The sequence below is a fragment of the Anser cygnoides genome, chromosome 19 (assembly GCF_040182565.1).
Source record: "Anser cygnoides isolate HZ-2024a breed goose chromosome 19, Taihu_goose_T2T_genome, whole genome shotgun sequence".
NCBI classification, from domain to species: domain Eukaryota; kingdom Metazoa; phylum Chordata; class Aves; order Anseriformes; family Anatidae; genus Anser; species Anser cygnoides.
In genome coordinates this window covers 1097914-1124293 of record NC_089891.1, presented here as the reverse complement: position 1 = coordinate 1124293, position 26380 = coordinate 1097914, and the positions used below count along the sequence as shown (strand labels likewise).

At 51.1% G+C, this 26380-nt stretch overlaps 1 protein-coding gene across 1 annotated transcript in view; it reads right to left on the bottom strand.

Moving 5' to 3' along the window:
- Positions 1-26235, bottom strand: part of DNAH9 (dynein axonemal heavy chain 9) — a 198131-nt gene extending 171896 nt beyond the window's left edge. The window contains 16 exon segments of the mRNA XM_066980302.1: positions 194-329; positions 2020-2261; positions 3316-3571; positions 6046-6172; positions 7407-7475; positions 9475-9589; positions 10608-10758; positions 12128-12244; positions 14585-14752; positions 16919-17152; positions 17347-17558; positions 19638-19768; positions 21138-21296; positions 22956-23152; positions 25808-25942; positions 25944-26235. Of these exon segments, the coding sequence (XP_066836403.1) occupies positions 194-329; positions 2020-2261; positions 3316-3571; positions 6046-6172; positions 7407-7475; positions 9475-9589; positions 10608-10758; positions 12128-12244; positions 14585-14752; positions 16919-17152; positions 17347-17558; positions 19638-19768; positions 21138-21296; positions 22956-23152; positions 25808-25942; positions 25944-26156 (2662 nt within the window). The 5' untranslated portion in view covers positions 26157-26235.
- Between the last annotated feature and the right edge of the window lie 145 nt (positions 26236-26380).

Here is a 26380-nt window from a genome sequence, read left to right as displayed (position 1 = left end):
CTGCTGCGCACAAGGGATTCAAACTGCTGCAATCGCCAACAGAGACAGAGAAAAGCCATCACTTCCCTTCCCCTCCAGCACAACCCACTGACCCCACCCACAGACTGCATTGCTCCCGTTGCAAAGAAAAGCAGGAACCCTCCCTTAGGCGAGACAAAAGCACCACGACCAGAGGAGAGGGACCATCAGTTACCTGTGTTTTCCAGGAGGTACTTGAGTGAGCACTCAATGGCAGTAAAGAATCCGTCCAGGACTATCTCATCCACATAATCCACATAGGCCTTCCAGACATCAGCTGCTGGGTCTGCAGTTAAGAGGCTCTGATTTTCCTGGAAGAAAACAAAGACACCTTCAAACACAGTAGGGCTGAGTCTGTCCTACAAGAGAGCTGCTCACAGCTAAGGACAAGTGCCAGTAAGCATGTGGGTACTGGTCTCATGGAGGGACTGGAAACCAGACAGCTGTTACTACTAACATCCAACTAGACAGATGACTACTTACTTCTGCCACAGACTGCTTTGTGACCTGAAACGAATTAAAATAACCGAAGGTAAAAACAAACTCAGTGCAGAAGAGGCTTAGCAGCTCTGCAACATATTTTCCTCCTCCTTTGAAGTCCCAGAGGTCAAGGCTGCTTTGCACACCTGAGGCAGAGAGTGCTCAAGGGTCTCAAAGGCTCATTTCAGTGCATGAAAATCCAGCTTTGGGCATCTTTGTGTTACCCTGAGTGGACCAGGCCTCCACAGCAGACTGTTTACACCTCTGCCCTCCAAACAGGCATCTCAAGAAGACCACAGAGCTTTTAAGTTCAAGAAAGGGTTTTTAAAGAAACCTCAAAAACAGGGAAAGATTGGGAGCAGAAGACAAAGGGTTTGCCAACAACCTCCCTCCTCAGCCCACTGTGCTCCCTTCCTCCAGTTGAGCCAGGAAACTCAGGGTTTTCTGGGTCACAGCAGAGACCCATCCCCCCCAGGGTTTATTCCTTACATCCCCACGGGGCCAGGCTGTGTACTCACTTCCCTACCCATCTCAGCAGCCTCCCAGGTTCCACTGTGATCAGGTCCCCTGCCCTGCCATGTCCTCACTGCTGCTTCTCCTGCCCCTGCAAACAGTACTGGTGGTGCCACCATGTGAGTGATGCCATGACCACAAGAGCCCATGCCCTCCTTGCCTCCCCCCCCCCCCCAGGAGGTGTCCTCATCTTTGGGCGGTAGGTGGAGGGGGCTTCGCCTGTTACAGCAGTGGCAGCAGAACAAAATCCTTGCCCCGCTGACTGCACAGATAAGGGGGTGAGAGGCCCAGGACTGACTGCAGGCAGCAGGGCACAGTGAGCAGCAAGGGCTTGGTGTCCCAGGGAGGGTCAGCCAGCTCTCTCCAGAGTCCAAGGCCAGATGGTGACCCTCAGGAGAGGGCTTCCCAGCCAAGGTGCTGTGCCCAACTTCCAAAGCACATCACACCAGGCAGGTGAGAAGCAGAGCTTTGGGGTTTCTCCTGCACTCCAAAGAAGACTCAGCAATGGCAGTGTCTCTGGAAAACCCCACAGTTTTGGATAGCAGCTTTTCTCCCATCACTTAGCTTTTCCCTGGATTGCCAGCATCACCTCCTGCTCCCTCAGTGGGACAACAATTCTGAAACTGAAAGGTCAGCTGCAGCCAGCTGCCTTTGTATTTTCAGGTATATATTTTGGAGGGAGATTTGTCCTCTGACTGGGATCCCAAAGCCTGATGCATGACTCCCCTCTAGTGGTTCCACAAGAGCTAGGGCTTGTTCACTGGGCTGCAGCTGCTCTTGTTCCTGCCCTGAACTGGGTCTCCAGCAGTGCCCAGTCAGCACTACCACACATCCAGCCACACCAGCTCACTCATCAATATTATTGTTAATTAACACTGGGTAAAATTTGCAAAGGAGTTGAGAGATAATTTTAAGTTGAAATAGGTCTGGACAGTTTCAACAGAGCAGAGAGAGACACAGAGACTGTAATGAGACAACAAACCCCTGGGGATCACCCCCACCCCTCACCTTCAGCAGTGAATGAATCCTTAGCCCTGACTCTCGGATCAGGCTGTAGCGCTTTTCCAGCCGATCCTTACAGTCCTCCAGGCTCAGCAGTGACTCCTTTTTACCATCTTTCCTCTCAAATATGGGTGACCCCCATGATCGCACGATGGTCTGGATTTCCTCAACATTGTTTTTGGCTTTCTGTGTCCTCCGCTCAAGGTTATGGACAGCATCCATCACCACGGAGATGTGATCCCAGACACCTGGCCAGAAATGAAATGACCAACTGCGTTTTCAGAGCTGCTGGTACAACTTCTCATACACCCTTAGACTTTTTGGCCTATGGTCTCATATATTTCTCACCCATCATTAATGCAGGACTTACCATCTCAACTGACAGAGCAACTCCCTGCTCCGAGCTGCTGTCAGCTCTGTCCTACCTCAATAAGCCACAGCACAGTCGCCAGGCTGTGCAACCCCGTCACCATCACTAGAGCAGGGACCTTGCACCCACAGCATGGTCCCAGGCACCAGTGAGAGTTGCATTTAGATGCAGGGAACTTAGGGCAGGAAAATCCCTCTAGCTGTATTGTGCAATAGAGCTCTCTGGTTAAGGTTCTTCAGCATAAGGACTTCTGCTTTGCATGTTCCCAAGGGAGGACACTTGTTCTTGTTCGTACCACAAGCCTGATGACAGAAATATACATTCCACCAGTGAGCAGTTTGCTTTCACCAAGAGGAAACAAATTGTCTTCCTCTGCTCTGCTTTGCAGTTAAAACTGATCAAGCAAGAACACTGGTTAAATCGTGCCAAAGTCATGAAAAACCCACCTGCAGCTGCAGTATTTCATCCTTCAGGAGAAGTTATCTAGGTGGCCCTGCTCCTTACTGGGACAAGCCAACCCCAGTGCCAAGTGGCTGGACCATTGGTTCCACTCCCTGCATGACTGGGAGAAAGCAGCGCCTCGGGTACACAGGCACGCAGCCACACAAAGGCTGCCTGGGCTGGCACCGGGTGGCCAGCACAAGCAGGGAGCAGAGGTTTCAATCTCAGCCTTGCAAGCTCTTACAAACCCAAATTTGGCCCTCTCTAGACTGAACCTGAAGGGAGCAGAATCCCACCCACAACCCCAGCAGAGCAAGGGGACAGGAAAAACAGCAGGTAAGCCGGGCGCTGCCCTTCATCTCCCCAGCATTGGTTCCGCTGCCATGCTGGGAGCTGCAGCTGAGAACCAGGTGACAGGTGTTGGGCACATGGGAGAATGTGATGAGACCCAAGGGTAGGTACTCGTGTTCCCTAACGCACAGCTAGCTCACCCTCCATCTTCCAGTTCAGTGTTTCCTCTGCCTCTTTCAGCCTCAGGTCGATATCCTGCAGCTCCCCCTGTATTAAAGGGTACTCAACCTCCAGGACTGTCTTCAGGATCTTGTTGTATCTGTTCACCATCAGCTCCAAGTTGGCCACCATCTGTCGGTACAATTCCTTGGAGGAATAGATTGCTGCAGCTGTTGGTGGGATGTCTCCCATCTGGCTGCCGGACAGGTAGCTCACCTCCCTCAGCACTGAAACCAACTGGAAAACAAGACAGAGCTGAACACAAGACAATCCCCCCCATTTAAGTGGCAGACGCTCTTCAATCATTTCTGAATGTTTTAGGATTTTTCTGCTGTTTTGTTCACAAATCTGCATGCTCTGAAAAGCACACAGACACCTCATAGTCTGTACTGTCTGTCTTCCTTTGATCTCTGCCTCTGGTTTTCTTTCCTGCCAAAGACAGACAGCTTTGCTAACAACCAGGCAAGTAAACTACATGCAGCCTCTAAAAGCCACGATGAACTCTGAATCTCTCAGCCGTGCTCATCAATAGTCTGTCAGGGATATGTTGTCTGCGAGCAGAGCTTAGCAAACAGTTATCTAAGAAACAGATAAGATGGACCAGACTCTGGTTCTGTTGTTTGCTGGGGGCTGAGTGGCATTAAAATATAAACAAATACTGTGGCCCAAACCCAGCGACTCCTGTTTCAGTGTGTCCACCTTCCAACAAAGCCTTCTGCTGCCGACCTCTCCTAGCCCAACCAAAAGCAGTCAGTGCCACTGCGTGTTTGAATAGCGATGGGCTACACTAAGAGGGTTTATTAAATTATAAACCCGGTATAAATGTATGCTTGCAACAAAAGGAACAGTGAGGTCTTCCAGCATAATATATCGCTTTTAAGACTGAAAATCTTCATTCAGTTTATTCGTAAAGTGCTCCTGGAACTGCACATGTTGAGAGGGTGACAAAAATTTGGCATGTTGTACAGGCAGCAGCCAGGGTGAGGACTGCTCCTGACTGGCTGAGCTTGGGGTGCAGCTCCCTAAAAATCACTCTCCTTTTAGGTTGGCAGATTGTGTCATCCCTTCCTTTGAAGGCATGGGGAAGAAATCACCCTCTGATCCCATTCTAGTAGTGCTCTTTAGTCCCAATTCCCTGCCCCAATTTCAGACAGGAAAACCGGGAAGCTGCAGATATAAACAGAAGCAGGTAAAGCCATAAATCCATGGACTGAACAGCCAGGAGTCACTGCCCTGGGTGACCCCAGGGGCAGGAAAGGGTTCCTGAAATCTCCCCAGCACCATCTTACATTAGCCAAAATCTGACACCCAGCAGAACTGGCCAAGACACACAGAAAGCACACTTCCTGGGAAGGGAATTCATAATATACTCAGAGCATCTTCAATACCAAAGTGACAACAAACACAATGAGAAGAAGGAAAGCAGGGATGAAGGAGGGTGCAGAGGGCACTCTGGAAAGGGGGCTGAATGAAAATGGAGTGGAAGGAAAGGGAAACACAGGGGGCTGAGGGAACAAGATGGCAAGAGAGATGCAGCCAAGTTCTCCTCCTTTCTTCTTTGTACTGGAAGGTCTGGGACATTCCCACCACAGGGCTGGAGTTGTCTTCTCCTCGCTCTCCTTCCTCCATTGAAGGCAAGTGCTGGAAGACTCTTCCATGCTGAAGGGTTGAAAATACATCCTTCTAGGCAAAATGAGGTGCTCACATCTATTCTGAAGGGGATGAAGGGGCAGCTGAACAGACATCTGGGGCACTGGACAGTCCTCAGTGTGAAAAGCTGAGAAGAGCAGTGCAGAAACACTCAAAGACTGCTACAAGAGCTGAGAGCAGGCACACTCAGCACATCACAGGCTCCAGATCCTCTCACCAGGGTGGAAAATATCCCCTGAGGCCATTTGGCTCCCACCTTAGCATTTAGCTTCCAAGGAAAAAGACAAATCCTTTGGCTAAGGGCCAAGCTTGAATGAGCTGTAAAACCTAAACATTTTCACTGCAGCATACCCCAGGAAACTGGGAAGTTTTTGATGCCAACATGTCCCTGGCCCCTAAGATTCAGCCTCTCCCCATTAAATGGCATTTTTACATTTCACAGATCCTGGCTCCCACCAGACCCCAGAGGCTCTCAGTCCACTGCTGGCATCTGCCCTAGAAAAGGTGGATGGTCCATCCTACCTGTGCTTGAGACAGGGTTTTGAGAAACTCTAGGGGACAGAGAAAAGATCTTAAATCTATTCTAAGCCTCATGCACTGCAATAAAGGAAAACCAACAGGCACAATACTGCAGTAACAAAATAAACCCTTCATGGGGTATTTTATACCCTTCCAGGAAGCCCAGAGATCACATACACATAACATGAACCCACCTCTGTAGATGATGCTCCAACAGTCTCCAAACCAGTAGCAAGTCTCATCTGAAGATGCTAACACCAGTTAAATATTGGGTACTCTGGGACTTCCTATGACTGGTTGTCACTAGAATTTGCTCTGCTTAAATCTCAATCCTGATAATTTATCGGGAGATAGAGCCCACAAAGAGGATGGTAAAGTCATGTTACTCATCACAGAAGAGGCTCCACAAATGTCAGCAGAACAGATCTGATACCAGTCCCACCAGATCTCACTTACATGATGGGGAACACTGAGAAAAAAACTGCACAGCAGGGAGACATGCCCACAGACAGGCAGGAATGGTAGCTGGCAGCAGTTTTTACCTGGGGATCAAAATTGACTGTGATCAGTTTGGTTTCTGGATCTCGTCGGATGAGTGGTTGAGTGAGGTTGTACTGTGATTTTTCAGAGACCGTCTGGGACCAGTCTACATACAGCTTTTCCTGATACCTGTAGGGAAAAAAGAAAAAAAAACATCCACCATGCCATGTAGCTACTGAGCCTACAAGATGTGCATATAATCAAATGAAAGTCCACTTCTGAGGGCTGAAGAACATGCAGGATGGGAAAACCCATCCACACCATTTCCACAATTAACTTGACTCCAAAGACAAACACCCCAAAACCAGTGACAGACTCAAGTCAAGAAGATAAACACTCAAGTACCACTTTTAGCAGATTTGGAGACAGACTTGCAAAGCATTTGGCCTGAAGACAGATATTTTGCCTAACAGATAAACAACTACTGGGCATTTCCCAAGTGTCTACGCAGGACAGGTGCCTAAAACCATACAAATCCTGGGGGGTGGATGCAGTTGCTCTCACTTCTCTTAGAGAAGGAGACCATCAGCCTCATGGAAATGCAGCACTTTGACAACTCACTGACACTGCTGGGGGCTGAAACTGGGTCCTGTTACCTCGCATGACTTGTACAGTACCAACCACCCAAGCAACAGAGTCCCTTCCGAATCACGTTGTCACCTGAGCGCTCTGGGAAATGTCACCCAGAAAGCACCTCTGTTGAAGTCACCCAGGATCCTCCCATTGGTCTGCCCCCTTCTGAAAGGCTGCACCACAACTATCAGATTTTTTTTTCCTTTTTTTTTTTTTTTTCTTCTTATTTTGATCATTAGGAACAGGGCTGCTTCCACCTGCCCGGTGTTCCCCAGGGGTCAGGTGTCCCAGCTCCCTTCACTGCTGATGGACAGCAGGCCCTGCGGGGATGCGTCCTTGCTGGGGAGGTGGCCTCGTCCCAAGGGAAAGCTCAAAGCGATCAGTTCAGATTTAATGTCAAACTTAAAGATACTAAGTGAGGGACAATAAATCTACTTCAAGTTGTGGAAAATACGCATTACAGCCCATGTGGATACATGCTGGGAATGGGCACAAGCAGCTCGGACTTCCAGTCAACTCCGGTTTTCTACCACAGCAGCTTCTACACCCAGCAGAAGCTTGGACCAATGCTAGGCTGCATGGAACCCATTCCTCCCAAGAAAGCTTCACGTTGCAAGACATCACAGAAAGACTGTGGCATATAGCAGAAGGATTCCTCCTCCTCTCTCATCAGAAGACCCCCTCTGACTTAGAAAGGGACATCCCAGGCCTTGGGCTGGCAAACATGCTGGGAGGTGGGTTAGAGAACGTTGTTTCATACAGCTACAGCCTGGCCCGCACCACCCTTTACCTGTCAAGCAGCTGGAGCATTTCTTCGTACTTTTCTATCACTCTTCTTCCTTCAGCAGAGTCCAGGCAGCTGGTAGCACAACAGAAAAGCTCAGCATTACTTTGCCCATGGAAATGTGCATTTAGCCCTGTAAGACTGCAGTCTGTATCCACCCCCTTCCCGAGATCACCCTCCAGTTTGTAGGACAGACTGTTACCGACTGGGGACATTGCATTTCACCCCACCATATCACCAAAAATCAATTTGCTGCACAAAGAGTGCACTGGGGCTTGGGCAGCCTCTCTTATGTGTTTGTATGGCAATCTGCAAAATGGGAACCATACAGGGAGGAAGAAGAGATCAATGCTACTGGAGGAACACTGGCCTCTTTAACATATCCAATGCTCCCAGCTTCACATACTGGGCTTACACAGAGTATGGCAACCCCTGTTTACCAACCAGCACTTTCTGAGTTTAAGGAGGCTCAAAAGGAAGCAGCACGTGGGTCCTGCTGAATGCAGATCTTTGCAGTGCCAGATTTGTGTCCCATAAACCACAGGAGCAAGGAAGAGCAAAGACATCCCACAGCGCAGGAGGCAGAACACCAGCCACACTGCCTGGGCTGTACAGATGCCTCCAAACCCAGGGAGGCAACCAGCCAAAGTAACTCTTTTAAGAATTTTTCTACAGGCTCACCCACAACTTCCAACATTTCCTGAAAATAGTTGCTGATTTTGGAGGATATTTTGACAAAAACTGGATTAGCTTAAAACCTAGCAAACTCCCAGTGAGCTCAAAGGACACTTTGTGTCTACTGCAAGTTCAGCTGAAAGCACGGGGAGAGCTCAAGAGGTCACCACTGGACAAGCACTGATCAAGCCCCAGCAAAAACATCATCTTTCTTCCTTTTTAATCCTTCTCCCTTTTCAAGTTGTATTGCAGGAAACAGAATCATGTCGCTCCTGCTGCAGGCATGTTAGCGACTGCTCTAAACAGAGGGAAGAAAATCAATGAAAAATGCAGGGTCTGGGTCCTTCTTCATGGTTTGTGAAATTTGCTATTCAGATTCAAACAGGATGTGATAACCTGGGCTCTGTGCTGGGGATGGTCCAAGGGCCTGTCTCGTTGCACTGATGTCTGTATTGTTGCAGAATAACAGTGCACTTAAAGACGCTTACATAATGGCAATACACATTGAGAGAAGGCTGCAAATATTGGACACTGATGGACATGGCTTATTTGGGTCAAGCACATAAAAAAAAAAAGTGGATCCATTTACTCAGAATCACCTCTAGTACAAGTAAAGCTATTGCTGTGAGCCACAAGGTACAGTCCCTGGGGTGTCTTCAGTTTTCCTAGGTCTGACACTGTTTTGCTTATGGCACTTTTATATGCTGTCTCATCAATGTTGAAGTCTACAGGCGGTGTCATCAGGTGTGGTAGCTGAGAGCTGCAAGCGTGGGGTCACATTTCTCCAAGAAGACCCACAGGAACAAACATTTGGGTGAAAAATATCCCAGCACTAGTTTCTTTCCTAGGTCTTGGGAGATTTCTCCCTTGTTTAACACTGAGCAAGCTGTCTTCTGCCAGTGCCCAGGCCATGTCCTCATGTGTTCACCAACCTGAAACTCAGCTCTTTCAGCCTATCTTAAAAGAGTCCAGCCCAGCACCAGTCGAGCACCTAAGCAAAGGCGCTTTACAGCTTGGGCAATCCCAGAATCAGAGCTGCAAGCCCAGGACTGGATTGTTCCCAAGGAGGTGCTGGAACACACATGGAGTGGGGTTGCTGAGGAAAAGGTTCCGATACGTCTTTCAATTGCAACCTAGAACTGTGCCTGAAAGCTGAAAAGCCCATGTAGTATCCCACTGTGCCTCTTAACCACTTCCAAACAAATCCAGTTAATGAGTTCCTTACAAAAAGATTGTAGGGAAGTTGAAAAGCGCCAGCACTACCACTTCACACCTCTTTGACCAAGAAATACTTCAGCTATAGCCATTGAATAACATTCAACACAGAACGAAAATCAAGATTGATTAGAGAAAAGATATCAAGGTAGTCATAAAAAACTTAGCTGGAACAGAAACGCACGGATGTGTGATGTGCCTGAAGCGACCAAACTGCGCCTGGATTCGTGCTCTCAGCTCCCGAGCCCAGCCCAGCGCTCCAGCTACCACCGGCATGTTCTTGTGCACAGGAGGGGATCCTGGGGGGGCAGATTGAAATGGTATTTGACTGAACACTGCATTTGTAACCTCAAAGATGAATGAAAAGCAACTCATCTGTGTAAAACTGTGCTGATTTCCCAGCTTGCTCCCTTAAATCCAAGCATCTGATCCATTGATGCTGGTCTGCGACCAGGAGAGGACTCCTAGTGCCTCTGGACCTTGAATAAGGACCTGAGAATGTCTCCAATCAATTGAGAAGCCCAGTAAACATTAGGAATGGAGCTGATACAGAGGCATCCTTTGCCTGGGATGCATTCCCTGCTCCCCACAACCACTGGTTTAGGGATTTCTGACCAGGCGCTAGTTCTGACCATCTTGTCTCACACCCACTTAACACCCCTTAAATTCATGGCAAATGATGGGCCCTTCCCTCCGTTAATCTCCCCATTCCTTTTGTTAACCTGTACTAATTCCACCAATGTTGCCTCTTCTGGACCTTGTCTGCTTCCTGTACAAGCTTTCTGAGTTGAGTGAATGGTTTGTTACTCAAAAATCCATGCATAATCTAATAGGACCCTACCCATTCACTCCTGTTACAGCACACATGGAAAATACTAAACCTGGAGAAGGTTGATTAAACCCTTGGTTACAAACTCCCAACTTGCATACTTTGCATTTACAGTATCACACGTGAAACACTGTAAATTCACATCGTGGAGCACATGAGTGGGTTTGCAAGCTCCACGGAGTGTTAGAGGCAGCACATAAATGTGGAGAGAAAACTCCCATCACACCCTTGCTAGGGGAAAAACACAGCAGGTATCTTCACTCTGAGCTACATACCATGTATACACATACCAAAAGATATTCCTGCCCCCCAACAGATTATTTGCTTTAATACTAAGAACAGAGATTTCCCAGGCATTTCTACTTCCACCAGGAGATGTAGCAGATGAAAATTTTTGCAGTGGTTTTCTGGTTTCCCTAGAAAATACAAATTATTTTCCCCAAAAAATTCATCTAAATCCAATTCTCTATAAAATCAAATTTACTCACCGAGCTCCAGCTCTGCCTGGATGTGCCTGGAGTAGATCAAACTAGCATCATTCAAAGCACTGTTGAACATGCTGATGAGGACAGAGTATTTGTCAGCAGTATCCGCAGCGATTACTGGCCGCTCCAAAAGGCTCCCATACATGTACAGCAACTGAGGAAGGAAAAGAAAGCAGAGGGAAAGCAATCACAACCCTGATTTCTGCAGAGAAATCCACTGGGACTTCCTCACTAACCCAAGTCTTCACTAATGTGCAACAAGGGGCACATGGAAAGGGGAATTTCTTTTCTTTACTTATTCTCTCTTTTCTTTACTCTATTCTTTCCAGATGGCTCTCCCTTTATTACAGAGCTCACATTTTCTCTGCAGGTGAACCATATCCCAATTGTCATTTTTCAAACACTTCAAAATTTGTTATTTTCTCAAAAATAACCCGAGGATAAATACTATCATTTTCTACAATTGTTTCAACACTTATGTTAAGGTTTTTCAGAAAATACCCATTTAGTTTTTCTGCAAGATTGATTCATTGGTAAACAAAATAGCCTTATTTCTAGAAAACCTGAGCTTCCAGAACTGAAATATACCTGTGTACTACTGCATCCAGCTCTAGGGCCCCCAGTGTAAGAAGGACATGGACCTATTAGAGTGAGTCCAGAGGAGGCCACAAGGGTGCTCAGAGGCTGGAGTACCTCTCCTGTGGAGCCAGGCTGAGGGAGCTGGGGTTGTTCAGCCTGGAGAAGAGAAGGCTCCAGGGAGACCTCACAGCGGCCTGCCAGTGCCTAAAGGGGGCCGCAGGAAAGCTGGGGGGGGACTCTGTGTCAGGGGGTGTGGGGATAGAACAAGGAGTAATGGCTTTAAACTAAAAGAGGGCAGGTTTAGATTACATATTAGGAAGAAATTCTTCTCGATGAGGGCAGTGAGACCCTGGCCCAGGCTGCCCAGAGAAGCTGGGGATGCCCCAGCCCTGGAGGTGTTCAAGGCCAGGCTGGAGGGGGCTTGGAGCAACCCGGTCTGGTGGGAGGTGTCCCTGCCCATGGCAGGGGAGTTGGAACTAGATGATCTTTAAGGTCCCTTTCAACCCAAACCATTCTATGATTCTATGATATTAACAGTAATACCCAATTCATAGCAGCATTTTTTTACCAGGAAATCCTAGGAAAAGCATAATTCCTCCGACTCATGGACAAAAAAATAAAACTGGCAACTGAAAGCATGATTTGAACAATTTCTTAAACATTGAACAAAGCTCCATTTTGTCCGTCTTTATAGGAAGAGCACAAATACTCGCAAAGCTTTCAGCAAACACCCTGCTAGCAGCTCTCTGGTCTCACAGTTTGTGAGGGACCTGTAAGCCTGAGTGTCACTGAGACAAGCCTCAAAGCTACAAGCCTCATTGTCCCACTGTCAGCAAACACCAGCCCCGTGTACCTGTAGACACAGCACTGCCTGCCCTCCTCTCGTACAGCCTACCTGTAGGTTCCCTGATTTCCCTTCTACAAAACGGATGTGACATAAAAACCTTAAAGGCATGCTCCAAGTCCGAAGCATCATCAAAAGCCTGGACGAAAATAGTTGCCAGCCGCCGGTCGATGTCTTCTACTTTTTGCTGGAAATCAAAGGCATCTTGCTCAAAATCCTGTAGGAAGGCAGAACAGCAAGCCATGAAATGGTTGTGGAACGACACCATGAAGGTACCCAGAGATGCTGTGGAGTCTCCACCCTTGGGGATATTCATTCTTGGAGATACTAAACCCAACTGGACACACCCTTGCTCTAGCTGACCCTGCTTTGAGCATGGTGTTGGACTAGGTGGTCTCCAGAGGTCCTTCCAACTTCAACAGTTCTGCTTCTGTAACTTCCATCATCTTCTGGCACTAATTTCCTTGCCCAGATTGTAATAAATCCTTTGAAGCTGAAGAGCAAAAGCTTGTTTGTTTGTTTGTTTTTTCCTACAGGAAAAGAGCCCAAATCAAAGACTGGGCTTGACAAACTATGAGACTTCAGCATTTCTAATTTGGACAAAGTGGCTAAAAATTAGGCCATATGTCTCTTACATGGAAGGACAAAGTGCAAGGCAACAGCTTTTACTATTACCATCACTGAGCTTCAGCAAGACCAGATACCATGTTTTAGCTGAAAAAAGAAGTAACAGAAGGTAGAAAACTCTTGCACTGAAAGAATGAGCATGACACAGAAGGCCAAGGGGTCACCAAAATCAAGCCAGCCCCTGCAGAGCCATGGTCACCGCTCCTTCCGTGCCCTCCATCCTGAAAGAGGAGCGATGTGGAGCAAGCAGCTTCCCAGCAAGACCCAGCCAGCCAGCACTAGGGTTGTGCCTCCCACTGCAGAGATGTTACTGGGAACTACAGGGAGTGAAGTGCAAGCTGCCCATCACTGCGCCAGACAGGCCCTATCACCGTAGGTGCAAGGCACTGGCCTTGCATCCCGCTACCAGCGCACTCACTCTTCATCCCAGTACAAACCTGAGCAAGTCAGAAGCCGCTGGATTTTGCTCCAGGATTACCTTCGTTTTGGACACCTGCTGTGAAGGGCTGCCCCATGAGCAGTGTGGGACAGGAGCTCCTCACCACCAAGCTGCCCTATGGCCATTTGTTTTAGCACTCCCTCCTCCGGCTGCGTGTATAGCCCTAACCCTGTCCTGCCAGCTAGATTTAGCAAACTGATCCCAGGGCAAACGGGACAAGCAGCAGAAGAAATCGGAGATCCTCTGAGATCACAGGACACAGACTCCTTCAGTAATGCCATTCCCATCCTTCCTTCATAGCCTACCCAGGCTATGCTGCGTGGTGTCAAGGCCAAGAGTAGGACCATAAGGGGGACAGCAGCTCACTTCCTGTGCCCTGCTTGTATGACATGTGCTAGCGTGAGCATCTGGGATCTGCATGGCCACTGAGCCATGACTTTGAGGACTGGGAATATTCCTTTAATTAAAGCACTACTGATATTTAAATATGGGGTTCTTGAATGCTGAGAGCACCAGATGTCATGTGTGCAACTAGACAAGAGCAAACAGAACCGCAGAGGTTACCTGAGCTGGCCTTCATCAGGCAAGCTAGGCACTGAGAGCTGGAAAGCAAAACAGTGTGGATGTTGGTACAGTTCACACACCCCAGCAACCTACAGGAAAAGTTTGTGCAAAGGGCGTGAAAATCCAGGCTTCCCAACTGGAATGGTCTAAGGTCCTGAACTGGCAAGATAGGGTCCTGAACCACCTCTGCGCTAGTGTGGCCTCGCCTCGAGTACTGTGTGCAGTTCTGGGCACCACAGTACAAAAAGGATGTGAAACTGCTGGAGAGCGTCCAGAGGAGGGCTACAAAGACGGTGAAGGGCCTAGAGGGGAAGACGCATGAGGAGCGGCTGAGGTCACTTGGCCTGTTCAGCCTCGAAAAGAGGAGGCTGAGGGGGGATCTCATCGTGGCCTACAGCTTCCTCACGAGGGGGAGTGGAGGGGCAGGCGCCGATCTATTCTCTTTAGAGACCAGCGATAGGACCCAAGGGAATGGTGTCAAGCTGAGGCAGGGGAGGTTTAGGCTACACATCAGGAAGAGGTTCTTCACCAAGAGGGTTGTCAGGCACTGGAACAGGCTCCCCAGGGAAGTAGTCACGGCACCAAGCCTCTCAGGGTATAAGAAGCGTTTGGACTGTGCACTTAGTCACATGGTCTAAAATTTTGGGTAGACCTGTGTGGTGCCGGGAGTTGGACTTGATGATCCTTGTGGGTCCCTTCCAACTCGGGATGTTCGATGATTCTATGAACCTGCAAGAGCTCCCATATCTCTGCAGAAAAGGCCAGTGGCTCCCAGCGACAGTTTTCTCTGCAGTGACAGATCAGATCATACCAAAAGGAACAAAAAGGTGGGAAGAAGACAGCAGGACTGCACATGCACCAGGGCTTCACTGCTGCTCTGGAAACACATACATGGTGTTGGTGTTCCCAGAGGCCGATCCCACCTACCGTGTTGGTCAGGTCGAGGCAGTCATAGGTTCGCTCTGCAAACACCTTGTATGCCTCCTGGAATTCCTCATACACATCCAGGACCTGCTGACTCAGGGCTTTCCCTTTAATCCCGCTGAACTCGATCTTTTCCAGCTTCATCAGGTCCAAGGCATTTGTCAGGAGATCCTTCAAAGCCAGCAGACACACACAGGTTAAGATGATGACAAAGACAATGAGAACAGTTGTCACAACAGGGAGCTGCACTCGCTGCCGTGCTGTGGGACCTCCCCACGCACACCACTGAGCAGCACATGCAGGAAGGGGGGAGCTGGATCCTGCCCACCACGGGCACCACTGGCTGTGCACAGCACTTCCCGTTCTGGTGGGACCTGCGACTGCTACTGGAAATACTGTACCAACTGTGAAATTGCTTTTAAGTGTAGTTAGGGGACACGTTCAAAACAACATGAGGCCCATCTCTACTGAGGTGGGTAGGTGGGTCTTTTCCTCCCCATCCTCTGCAGCCTGGCTGGGCCTGACCCCCCGGTGCCACCTCCCAGGACCCAGCCGTGGCTCTTCCAGTAGGACTCCTGGTGGGGGGAAGCGAGGGCTGGTTGGTGGTCTGCAGCCTCAGAGGACCAGCAGGAATGTGCTGATGTCAAGCACAGGGATGGACCTGCAGCCATCCGGAGCTCCAGGGACAGCCCTGAACACAGAGCTCAGCACCCCAAACAGGCGGCATTCAGCCAGTGGCAATGCCTTGGGGATGGGGCTGCCAAATGGGACGCAGCCTCCCACGCTACGCCAAGGCACCACCAGGCTTCGGTGCCACCCTCCAGGCAGGAGCGGGGAGATGCCATGTGTTTACAGCTCCCACCAGGGTCAGGCTTATCGGGAATGGCTTCCAGACAAGGGAACGATTGCTTGCTGAACCCTCCTGCACTGCTGAGGGTAGGGTGCTAGCACAGAGCCACCCTGGCCAGGCGGCAGGCTTACAGCACATGAGCAGTGCAAAACAGCAAAATAAAGTGGGGGAAAGAGCCCTTCTCTCTGCACATGCTCATGGGCTGCCTGTGCACCCGTAACTGTAGCCTTTACAAAATTCTGAAACTAAATACATGTGCGCTATGTAGAAAAAGAACATCCACTTTAACAAACACTTCGTAAGGCAGAAGTAACAGATACAATAGCTGCCCTTCACTTCATCTTACTAGGTTGCTTGAAAAGAAGAGGGGAGGAAACAGAGACAGAGAGAAGCAGAAGCCTTCCTCATTAATGGGAAGTGTGCGTAATGCTTTTAATTATTATTTTACAGCTCACTTCTCAGCCCCCTGCAGATCCTCCACCTGGCTGCACACGCTGCAGCCTTTCACTGTCCCTGGAGGTATGGGACACCACGCCCCGCTCTCTGCCACCACAGCCGTGCACGTGCAGCTCAGACGCTCCGTAGTGACTTTCTCCTGTAGCCCATTTTCGTAGTAACCAAGCAATGAGCAATCGGTGCCCCTGAGCCTTTGCAGAGTTACAGAGCATAATTAGTGTCACTCATATTGTTCTCATGATGACCTGCAGTTACTCCTATGCCTATTTATATTCATCTCTACACTGGCAAGCATAATTTGGTTTACTGCACAGCCAACCTTACTGGAAACCACCGTTATGAATAGTTTTAAAACAGTCATCAGTCATGGTGATTTTCAACACAGGTAATTCAATAATGCATAAAAATATACAGCTTACTTCGGCCAGTAAAACCCTCTGTTCCACTACAGAGAACAAGAGAAGCAGAGGAGCAGCCCAGATCTGCCTTTAAATAGGTAAACGGGAGCTGCAGCACCCCAGGTTGACAGACCATCGGGGTCTGAAGGGATGACCTGGCGAGCACCGTGTCCCTGCTCCTCCCCAGGCCCATACGGCACAGCCAAGCGGTGCCCAGCCTTGAGGGGCACGCATGGCCTCTCCCAGGCAGGCAGGACCCTGCTCCGGGGTGTCGCCGGGGGACAGAGCCCAGAGACGGCACTGCTTGATCCACAGCCCTCAGTAACCCCCATTCCCTTGCCCCAACGGGCAAGGGAAGTCCAACGGGGTTCTCCCCCCATTGGCAAGGAGTCCGATGGCGTTCTCCAGAAGAACAAACACACCTACCAGCACGAACAGAAGGACACGGCTGTGTAGCTCACTCATTCACTGAGCAGGGCACGGTAAAGCAAGGTCCCAGACTTGCTGCAACAGGAGACCTATGAGCAGCGAGCAGCCTCATCCCCTGGCACCCAGTGAAGGTGTTAACAAGTGAATTCATGGCTACAGAGCTCTTCTGAAGGCCTGAAATATCTTCCAGGACCAGATCCTCACCTCCACCATCCCCAGTCTCTTCAGGAAACTGTCCAGCCTTGCAAACACCATCGTGGCATGGAAGTCCCACTCCTTCACTTCTTGGCCCGGTTCATAATATGTGTGAAGTTTTTCCCTTCTGTCCTCAAATGCCCCTTTGAATGCATTCAGGATGCTGAGCACCATTTGCACCTTGCCAAGGCTCTCTTCCATCTCCCCTTTTAGAAGGTCTTCTGGAGACAGGTACACCAGGGCCTGGAACAGCAAAATCACACCCAAGAGATCACTTCTGCCATCCCATCAAACAGTCACTTCTCAAGCTGAACACGTTTCAAGTTAAACGTGGCTTAAAAAAATCATTTTGCCACAGACGGGTTGGGGAGAGGAAGAGAGAGGAGACATTATTTTAAAAACTGCCTTCTGGAAACAGCAGCGTGCTGGCCACGCACCTGCTGGATGAGAAGATTGCAGATTTCCTGGAGCAGCACTACCACCCGCGCGGGTACGCTGTAGTGCTGGGAGGTGACCCAGGCCAAACACACCACGTGGAGCAGGGGGAGCAGGAGAGGCTTCACCTCGCTGAACTCAGCCCTCTCTATGGCCTCCAAATGGCGTCTGAGGGGCAGCAGGTGCAGGTGAATGTCCCGGGCTTCAGTCAAAGCTGTGAAGAAGCAGAACTGGTGAAGCCCACCCAGCTGTGGTGTGCCCGGTTATGGGCCAGAAAGCAAACCATCCCAGCAAGCACCACACATACTCAGATACCCATGAACTGAAAAATTTCTTGACCACTGCTCATCTGAGGCAATAATCAGGAAAGGAGACAAACGGACAGCAGGGCAAGGGACAAGGCAACAAAGCCAGGTCCGCAGCACCCATCTGGGGCCAGGCCACTTGAAGCAAGAGAACCACCGGGAGAAGCCGACCCAGCACTGTAAAGCAAAGCTGTCCAACAGCAAGTTAAGATAAAGCTTTCAGCTACTCAGATTTGATTTGTACATCTGTGTGACTTTATCCTAAAGAACTATCCTATGGAGCAAACACGTGAATAAAACCAGGTGATCATTATGTAACTAAATCCATAGACAAACAAGAAGTGACAGAAGTACCTGAATGTGTATAAAGATAACCCCAAAATCCAAGATGAAGAAGAAACCCCAACTAGCAACACTGCCCTCCCAGCACGGATGCAGGGATGCAGACATCAGCCATACCACCACACCAGCAGGGAGAGCACGGCACCAGGGAAAGGGACAGAGACTAAAAAGCTGATGCAAACAAATCTGAACTGTGTTGTAATGGGAATTCACACTTACAGCCCAAATTATCCAGTTAGTATTGCTGTAGCTGTACTAAAACCTAATATTGGTTGTATTTTGATTAGACTCTTAAAGAATTAATTAACAATGAACTCTTGGTACAGTGGGTGCTTCTCTAGCCTGAATAACTTGTACAACGTATAGCGTGACAAACATCCTTGATAGATTACATGTTTCCAGGTGGAGAAGTGAAGAACAGCGTTATCTGCCAGCACGAACACAGCTAGCAAAGCCTGAGCAGCTGGGATGAAGATGGACGCAGAGGGTCATTCATGGAGAGGTACAGGGCACGGAGCAGCAGGACGACGTTGCTTCTCACTGTTAGAGGGGAATTTGTAGTGTTTCCTTCGGATGAACTTAACTCCCCTAAGCAAAGCACACTGGAATAAAGATTGTGCTACTTTCATGTAACTTCATGTTTAAGGCAGAAGTCTGCTTGATTAACAGGGAAAAATACGCTTCCTTCCTTACCAGACTTCTTATTAACAAAACAACAAAAAAAGCCTTTAATTCCCTACACTAGAAAATGCAATTATTTCATTCTTTTGCTCTCCTGTCTCACTGAATTGTGCCAGAATGGCAAAATAAAGAAGAGAAGATGGATCTGCTGGCGCACACCACCACCTACAGGCCACCCACACCACTCAGCTGCCTGAAAGAATCTGAAAAGGCGGCGAGGAGAGCTGCGGGCTGGCCAGACCTTGCGCTCTGGGAGGACATTCTGGATGGGGACATGGGCAGACAGCTCACTGCATAAAGATCCTCTGCGCAGCTTCGCAGGGGAATTTAAGTAATTTTCGGACAGGGCACAAAACCGATGGCTCAGACATTCACTGCATCACGGTTATAGAGGTTTTGGACACTGCTCAATCCCACCAAATGTTACTGGGGTGCCTTGAGCCACGCACCAGGCTTCTCGGGGCAGAATAAGCAGAGCTGAGCAATCCTGCACAGCACAGCCTGCAGGGTCAGGGTGGGAGGCCATGCTCAGCCCCGACACCTCCCCTGCAGACTGACACCACAAGACCTGGTGAAATCAGGTCTCAAGGTACACCGTGTTTCAGATCAGTTGAGGCTAGTCCTGCTGCGTTACTGTGAATGCTTTATTACGACAGACTGAATTCCCAGATCTGCTCACCCTGGCCTTTGGGAAAAGTCTAGCTCAACAGACCAGCGATCAACCTTGTCCCAGTATGGAAAAAAAAAAAAAAAGCATCAGAACAAGCACAAGCAGACCAGTTTTACGCCACAAAACAGCAACAGGGCTAGCAATGTGGTTGCAGTCCCCATGGTCACAGTGACCTCCTAATGGCCAGCACCATTACAAACACATTGAGCTTGAAACCAGTTAAACCAGGATATAAACAAAGGCCAGAAGTCAGCACATCGCATCCAGATAGGCTGAAGCTGCCCCAGTACCTCACCTGCTTCAACATCCATGAGCATAGACTTGAAGGCTGGGAAGTAGCTGCTCTCGATTCTCTCTAGCACCTCCATCATGTTCCTGACCTTCCTTGTCGTCAGCTGGTTGTAAATGCACTCCAGGTCATCACACCTACGACACCCAAGACATGTTACAAGTCCGTACTGGGTCAGCATCAGCTGTCCACGCAAACCATCCATTTCCCTGGCCCTAATTCCGGATCCCCTCCAGCTTGAGTCTCAGTGCTGAATGAAAACAGTAAGAAGCTTCTGAAGGAGGCACGGACAAGGCCTGCGGGACACACAGCTGGCACTGAGGCTCACCATGCCGGCAGCTCCGCTACTGCTGAGAGAAGCCACCAGTTATTTCTGCAGATATTAGTGAGAGCTCTCCTGTGGGCTGGGCTTTGCCCTAAGTCAGCCCATACCAACGTGCCACAGAAGTTTTCAAGGGCAGGAGGGAATTCCCTGCCCTGTCTCCTGAGCATCTAAAGTCCACTGACGGGAGAACAACAGCCAGCTAAGCTGCACCATTTCCAGAAGGCCCTTCACAAAGTTGTCAAGTCAGCCCTTCTGACAGAGGGCTCTACCATCAGCGAAGTCTGCAACCATGGGTGGGTGCTCACACCTCACCCCTGCCAAGCACAGCTCAGCTGTGGGATCGAAATTCATCCATGCTGCTGTGGCACTGAAAAGTTCTGTAGACTTTGCTGTAGGGGCCAGGGTCTCCTTGCGGCCATGGAGAGACAGCAATGTCCCAAACCCCCCCTCATCCACGAGCACCAGCTGCTCCTTTAGCCCCAGACCTAGTGCATGCCTGTGGATAACAAACATGCTCCCAGACTGGCTGAGAGGACTAGCATATTCCAGCCAGGAGAGGCTGAGCTCAGAAATCAGCTCTGCGTTTAAAAAAAAAAAAAGAACAAAAAAACAAAAAACACATTGACAGGGCCTGTTAAAATCAGTAGATTCTTTAAAAATAAAAGATAGTGATAGCTTCTGAGAAGGCTGCATTAGTCTTCACTACGCACACTAGCAGTAGTAGCTGCATTAGTCTGCCACTACCACAGGGCACAGCAACGAGCTCTTCTGAGGCACAGAACCAGATTTCTGTTTCTTAGGAAGTAAAATATCTTCTAGGCCTCAAAAATAAGTTTCTTGGGCAGAAAAAAGAAGACAGATCCAGGGAGGTGTCCATCAGCTCTTACTGCTGCAGCTGGTTCCTAGTGAACTGCGATGGTAAGAGCACTTCCAGAACTGCTCCCTCACGACGTGACGGGGCCGGCGCTAGGGCTACGTTAAAATACAGCCAGCTGCCCCCGGTCTCTGAGACACTTTGCAGATTGCAATTATTTTATGTGCGGGAGCAATTCGCCTCGGCTGAAGTCTTTCCACAAACCCGAGGCAGCCTGCTCTTTTCAACTGGCAGAGCAGCTCTGTCTGCCACCAGCACGCAGCCAGCACCAGAGCCCACCACGCTCCAGCCGGGCTGCCCGGGGTACCTGTGCTTCCAGAACTCCAGCTCCACCTTCGGGCTGGGGTTGCTGCCTTGCAGGAGAGGCTCTGAGGACTCTTTCTTCAGTGCTCTCTGGATCTGGTAGCTCCAGTCTATGATAGCTGACTCAGTGGCATGCACAAGGGATTTATCTATCAGCTCCAGGCTGCAAAATAACAGACCACCCAGTTAACTTTGCTTTCCACTTGTTTGTATTTATTACTCAGCTTTATCTGCTTCAAATGACCACGTGGGCAGCTGGATTTTACAGATTATGGTCTAGCTTCACATTTCAAAACCACAAAACCATCAAAAAACGTAAGATTTTGCCATTGCTTTAATACAGGAATTACATCCTAGAGAAAATGAATGAAGCTCAACAGCAACCACAGCAATGTGGGCAGCAACACACTTTGATGAACGTGGTTTCATAAAAGGAACGGTGGAAGCGAAGAGCCAGCCGCCACCTCTCAGCACAGCCAGCCCCCGAAGCATCAGGTCCGTTCGGGCTCTGGGTCCAACCTGCAGAGCCATCCCCCCAGCAAGATGCTCTCTTCCTGCTGTTCTTGCTCAACCCACTCTCCCGCACCGCCACAAACTCTCTCGCTCTAGAGGGGCTGGCACACTGCGGACAGGTCCCCTCGCTGCCTTGGAAGCAGTAATGGCTCCTGCAACCCCACCTGCCCCACGTCCTGTCCTGAGCGATCAATCCCACTGCACTAACAGAACTCGTCAGGCCCCACAGGGTGCAAACGTGTAGCCGAGGCACGGCGATGCCACAATGTGCCAAGGGATCTGCCTCTGCCTGCAGTCCAGGCTCTGTTACCTTGCTCTGGGCCAGGCTTACAGCACTGCAGTGTTCAAAGCCCTGCCACCTCTGGATTTGGGCACCAAGCTGGCTGCTCAGGGGGCCAGGGTGGAAGTTCCCCCCAGCTGCAATGTGAGCACCCCGCCTGACATATCAGCTAGCAAAGGATGGTGATTCCACAGCTGCTAGAGATACTGCAAGACAAAGACCAGCTGCACACAGGGCCCAGCCTTCCCAAGCTGTCCTGACCAGCCAGAAACGCTGGGGTGGTTTTCCTGGGGACTGTCCCTCAAGGACTGGAAGTGAACTTCAGAATCCAGGGGGGTTTAACCAAAAACAGAGACAACTGAAATTACCAAAGTGGCTCATCTACACCTTGAAGAGAAACACAAGGAAATGCCATGGGTGTCTGCAAAACCACCCTGCTTCTACAAGAGGATACATGCAACAGTTTCCATATCACTGTATGGGACCATGAACAGTTTAGAAACTTGCAGGAAGTTGTAGATGTGTTTTCATGTACCTTTGAATAATAAATCTAGTTTTAAAGGGAGGCAGAATAGTTCTGACCTAGCAGGCAGCATGAATCATGAACAAGTGAATCACGTAACTTCTAGCAGTGCATTTGCGGGGCATGCTCTGGCAGACAGAAACCAGAGGGAATTTCAGCCAGGAGAGCACTGGCTTCCTGCTCAGTGGCAACAGCAAAGCAGCAGAGGTTTTGCCCACAGGGTTTGTTTTATCCCATTGACCCAAGCAGTTTGTTGCTTTGCTGTGTACCCTTTGCTTTTGCACTTGCTGAGCTTCACCCACCTGCCTGTAGTGTTGCGTGGTCCCCAGAGACAGAGTCCATGAACTAGAGAGCAGGTAGAGCAAAATACACCCACCCAGGCAGCCTGGATGAGCAGCAGATGATGGTGAGCAAGAAGAGCCACCACGGTCAGTGAGGTGTCCCCAGAGAGACAGCATACGCATCAGCAGGAGATAACCCAGAGGAAAGCACGGGGCAATACTCACAATTTCTCGTGTTCCAGATCAATGTTCTCGATTCCCTCTGAGCCTGCTGGGAGAGGCAGCACAGTCCTGCCTTTTACTTGGCCAACCACCACGGAGACAGCGCTTTTTAGGCTGTGGACATGATGTATAATGTCCTGCGACACCACTTGTGGCCAGCCCTGGTGGTTCTTACGGTTCGTCAGGATGGGCACAATCACCTGTAGCAGGAGTCATGAAAAAGCAATAGATAAAAAAGAGCTGCAGGAGACTGAAATGTCCCCAGGCCCTGAGGTCCCTGCTCAGCCAAGCTCGGAGTCCCAAATTCCTTGCTGCCCCAAGCAGCTTGCTGCCTGTGAGAATCAAGGGCAGGTCAGAACAAAGGGACCTCTCCGCAGGCCCGCTTTGCTGCCGATCTAAACCGTTGTCCAGGTGAAACCCACCCATGAAACTTGCTGCCCTGGCTCCGACCGGGGGGTGTGAGAGCTTCCAGCTCCAGCAACCTCACGCCTCTTGTGCATCATTGAGGATCACAAGGTTCAGCACCCTTACAGGTACTAATAAGAAAAAGCTGGTGTCCAGCGCTCTTTGCGCTCCTTTACCAACCACGTTCACCTCCATCAACTGTCCCAGGGCTTCCCCTGCCCCTGGAGGGCACAGGACAATCAGGCTGCCAGGATGGTATTTCAGAGCATTCGCCCGGCTGTTTTGCTGGGCGTGCAAGGTGAGACCTGGGACAGCTCTGGGACAGCTCTGCGCTGTTCTCACACAAGGCCAGCGGCACGTGCTGACGTACCCGCGTACTGCTACACCTCCCCGACAGCAGCAGGGCTGAGCCCCAGCCTGCTGAAGGGGGAGCTCTCCTGGTACCCCCTGGGACCTTCTTCTTGGTGAGGGTCGCCTAGGTCCCCTTCCAAACCGCACCGCGGGTCTTCAGCACAGGCTGCTTTTTACGTTATTTTCCCAAGCTGTGGCCCAATTAATGGGACTTTTGCCACCTCCAGGCTTTGCACCGGCAGCACAAGGTCTCAGGGTGACCTGGGCTCACCTGGGCTGGTTTTGGCTTGTTCCAGCTGTGGAAGCAATGCAGGGGCTGTCACCTACCCTGGGCTGGCCCCGCTCTGCGAACAGCCTGTGGCAACAGCCCACCAAAGCCGGGCCACCCCCGGTGCCAAACACCAGCCCCTGTGTTACCACGGGGAGGCTGCAGGGAGCAGCTGTAGCTGGGGCTGATGAGAGGGGAGCAGGCTGCGGTAAGAAAAGGTATTAAAATAGCTGCAACTGGACCCAAAATTGAGAAGGAACACCCCAGCACCACCATGGTACTGTGCTGGGGCAACCAGGATGCTGACGGCTCTTCGTGCTCACCACTGGCACTGCCAGCCCGGCGAAGGCCGGCATCAGCCACCCCACGGCCAGAGGGACACAGAAAGGGGGAGCCCAGCCCCAGGAACGTGGGCAGAGAGTGTGGGGCTCACACTCAACAGCTTTAACTACATTATTAGCAAGATTTTTCTCTGACTTAAATCATGTGGACTGCTAGTACTGGTATTATTGTAACGGGCCTACTAATAGCTGTTTTATTTTCTTATTAGATTGTTAAAACACTAAGGGGACTCGGAACGAGTCCCCAGCTCCACAGAGTGGCGGTGTGCTCCCTTCAGCCATGCCAAGGGTTTGTGTGCGACAGGTAGAAAAGGTCACCCCAGCTGCGACCCACAGCTCAGCTCCCTACTGAATCAAGACAGTTTTGGTGTGCTGATGCCCTAAGTAACCCATGGGAAGTTTGGCACAGACTATTCCTTTGACCAAAGTCTTCTAAGACTGACCTAAAACCCCCAATAAAAGGCCCCTTACAAGAAGCGCTCTGTGCAGCCTCAGGAAATTCAAGACCCTTTTCACCTTCCCACAGACCCCCCGTTCTGCTGACAACCGTTCTGTTTTCCTTTAAGTCTGAGCAGAAACTGGGACCAAACCCAGGCACGATCTGCTCACTATGGGAACACTGTATCCATCTGGAACAACTGGGGGGAGAGAAGCCTGCAAACATGCCATCCAGGTGCACAATCCCAGCCATTGAAGGCAGCCAGGAAAATGGGATCTAACAGCATCTATTGATGCGTTCCTACCCCAAAATCTCTCTGTAACAGATGGAGTTCACAACACGTATCACATGCTACCTGCCACCATCTATAAGCAAAACCGTGATACAAAAAACAGTTTGTGTGGACTTCCCGAGACCACAGAACTCATCAAACGCCTCAGAACAAAGGCTCCCTGTGCAAATAACGCATTATCCCCCAAAATCAAAGCCAGCCAGCCAGGCAGCCTGCTCTTGGGAACCCAGTCAGTCAGTCAGCATCTTACTGCACCAACAGCGTCACCAGAATTGCTCAGTGCAAGCAGCTCCTTTACTTTTCCATTGCAGCGTCGCTGCGGAGACCCCTCCGGGTCAGGAGTTTGGTCCAGGCAACGTCACGTAGCTGAGGGGCTCTTGGTGGGCACAGGGAGCGCCCACACCTCCTGAAGACCTCCTAGGAAAACCACGAGCCCTTCGGCAGGCGCTGAACCGCAGGAGGCTCCGTCTGAACGCCTGGCAGCACTTTTGGACCATGGGGGTGAGGGAGCAGGGGCTGCCCAGGGAGGTGGCCGAGCCTCCGCCGCCAGAGACCTCCAGAAGCCCGCTGCCGGCGTCCCCCCTGCCTGGAGCGGGGCTGGGCGCCGAGGGCACCTCCAGCCCTGCGGCCGCACGGCGGTCGGGTCACCGCCACTCCGCGGGCCCACCGGGGCCGAGGGCCGGGAGGCTCCAACGAGCTCCAGCCCCCCCACACACACACCCCGGGGGCCCGCGAGGGCGGAGCCGGGGCCGCCCTCACCTCGCGCAGCAGGGCGGCCAGGTGCTGCAGGGCGTCGGCGGGCAGGTCCCCGGCCAGCAGCGCGCCGGGCCCGGGGCGCCGCAGGAAGAAGAGCGCCTTGGGGCGGCCGGCGGCGGGCGGCGCCGGGGGGGGGCCCCAGCAGCAGCTGCCCCCCGGGGCCGGGCCAGGCCAGCAGCGCCGGCCCCGCCGCCCCGGCCAGGAAGGCCCGCAGCTCGGCACGGCCCGCCCCGCGCTCCCAGCGCTCCGCCGGCCCCCGCAGGCCCCGCGCGGCGCAGCGCAGCAGCCACCGGGCGCGGGGGTCCGGGGCCTCCTCCTCGGCTCCCCCCGGGCCCTCCTCGGCGCCCTCCATGCGGCGGCCCTGGGCGCTGTTTGCGGGGAGGAGCCGCCGTTGCCCGGGGACGCGGCCGGGCCCCTCCCGCCGCCCAGCCGGGCCCCTGGCGGCCGGGCCCGCTCTCGGCGAAAGCCTCGCGGCCAACCCCCGGGGGAAGGAGCCCTCCTTGCCCGACTCCTGGCACGTAACAAAAGCAACGGACGATTCGTAGAACTCAAAGCGAATGAGTTATCAAGTAGGCA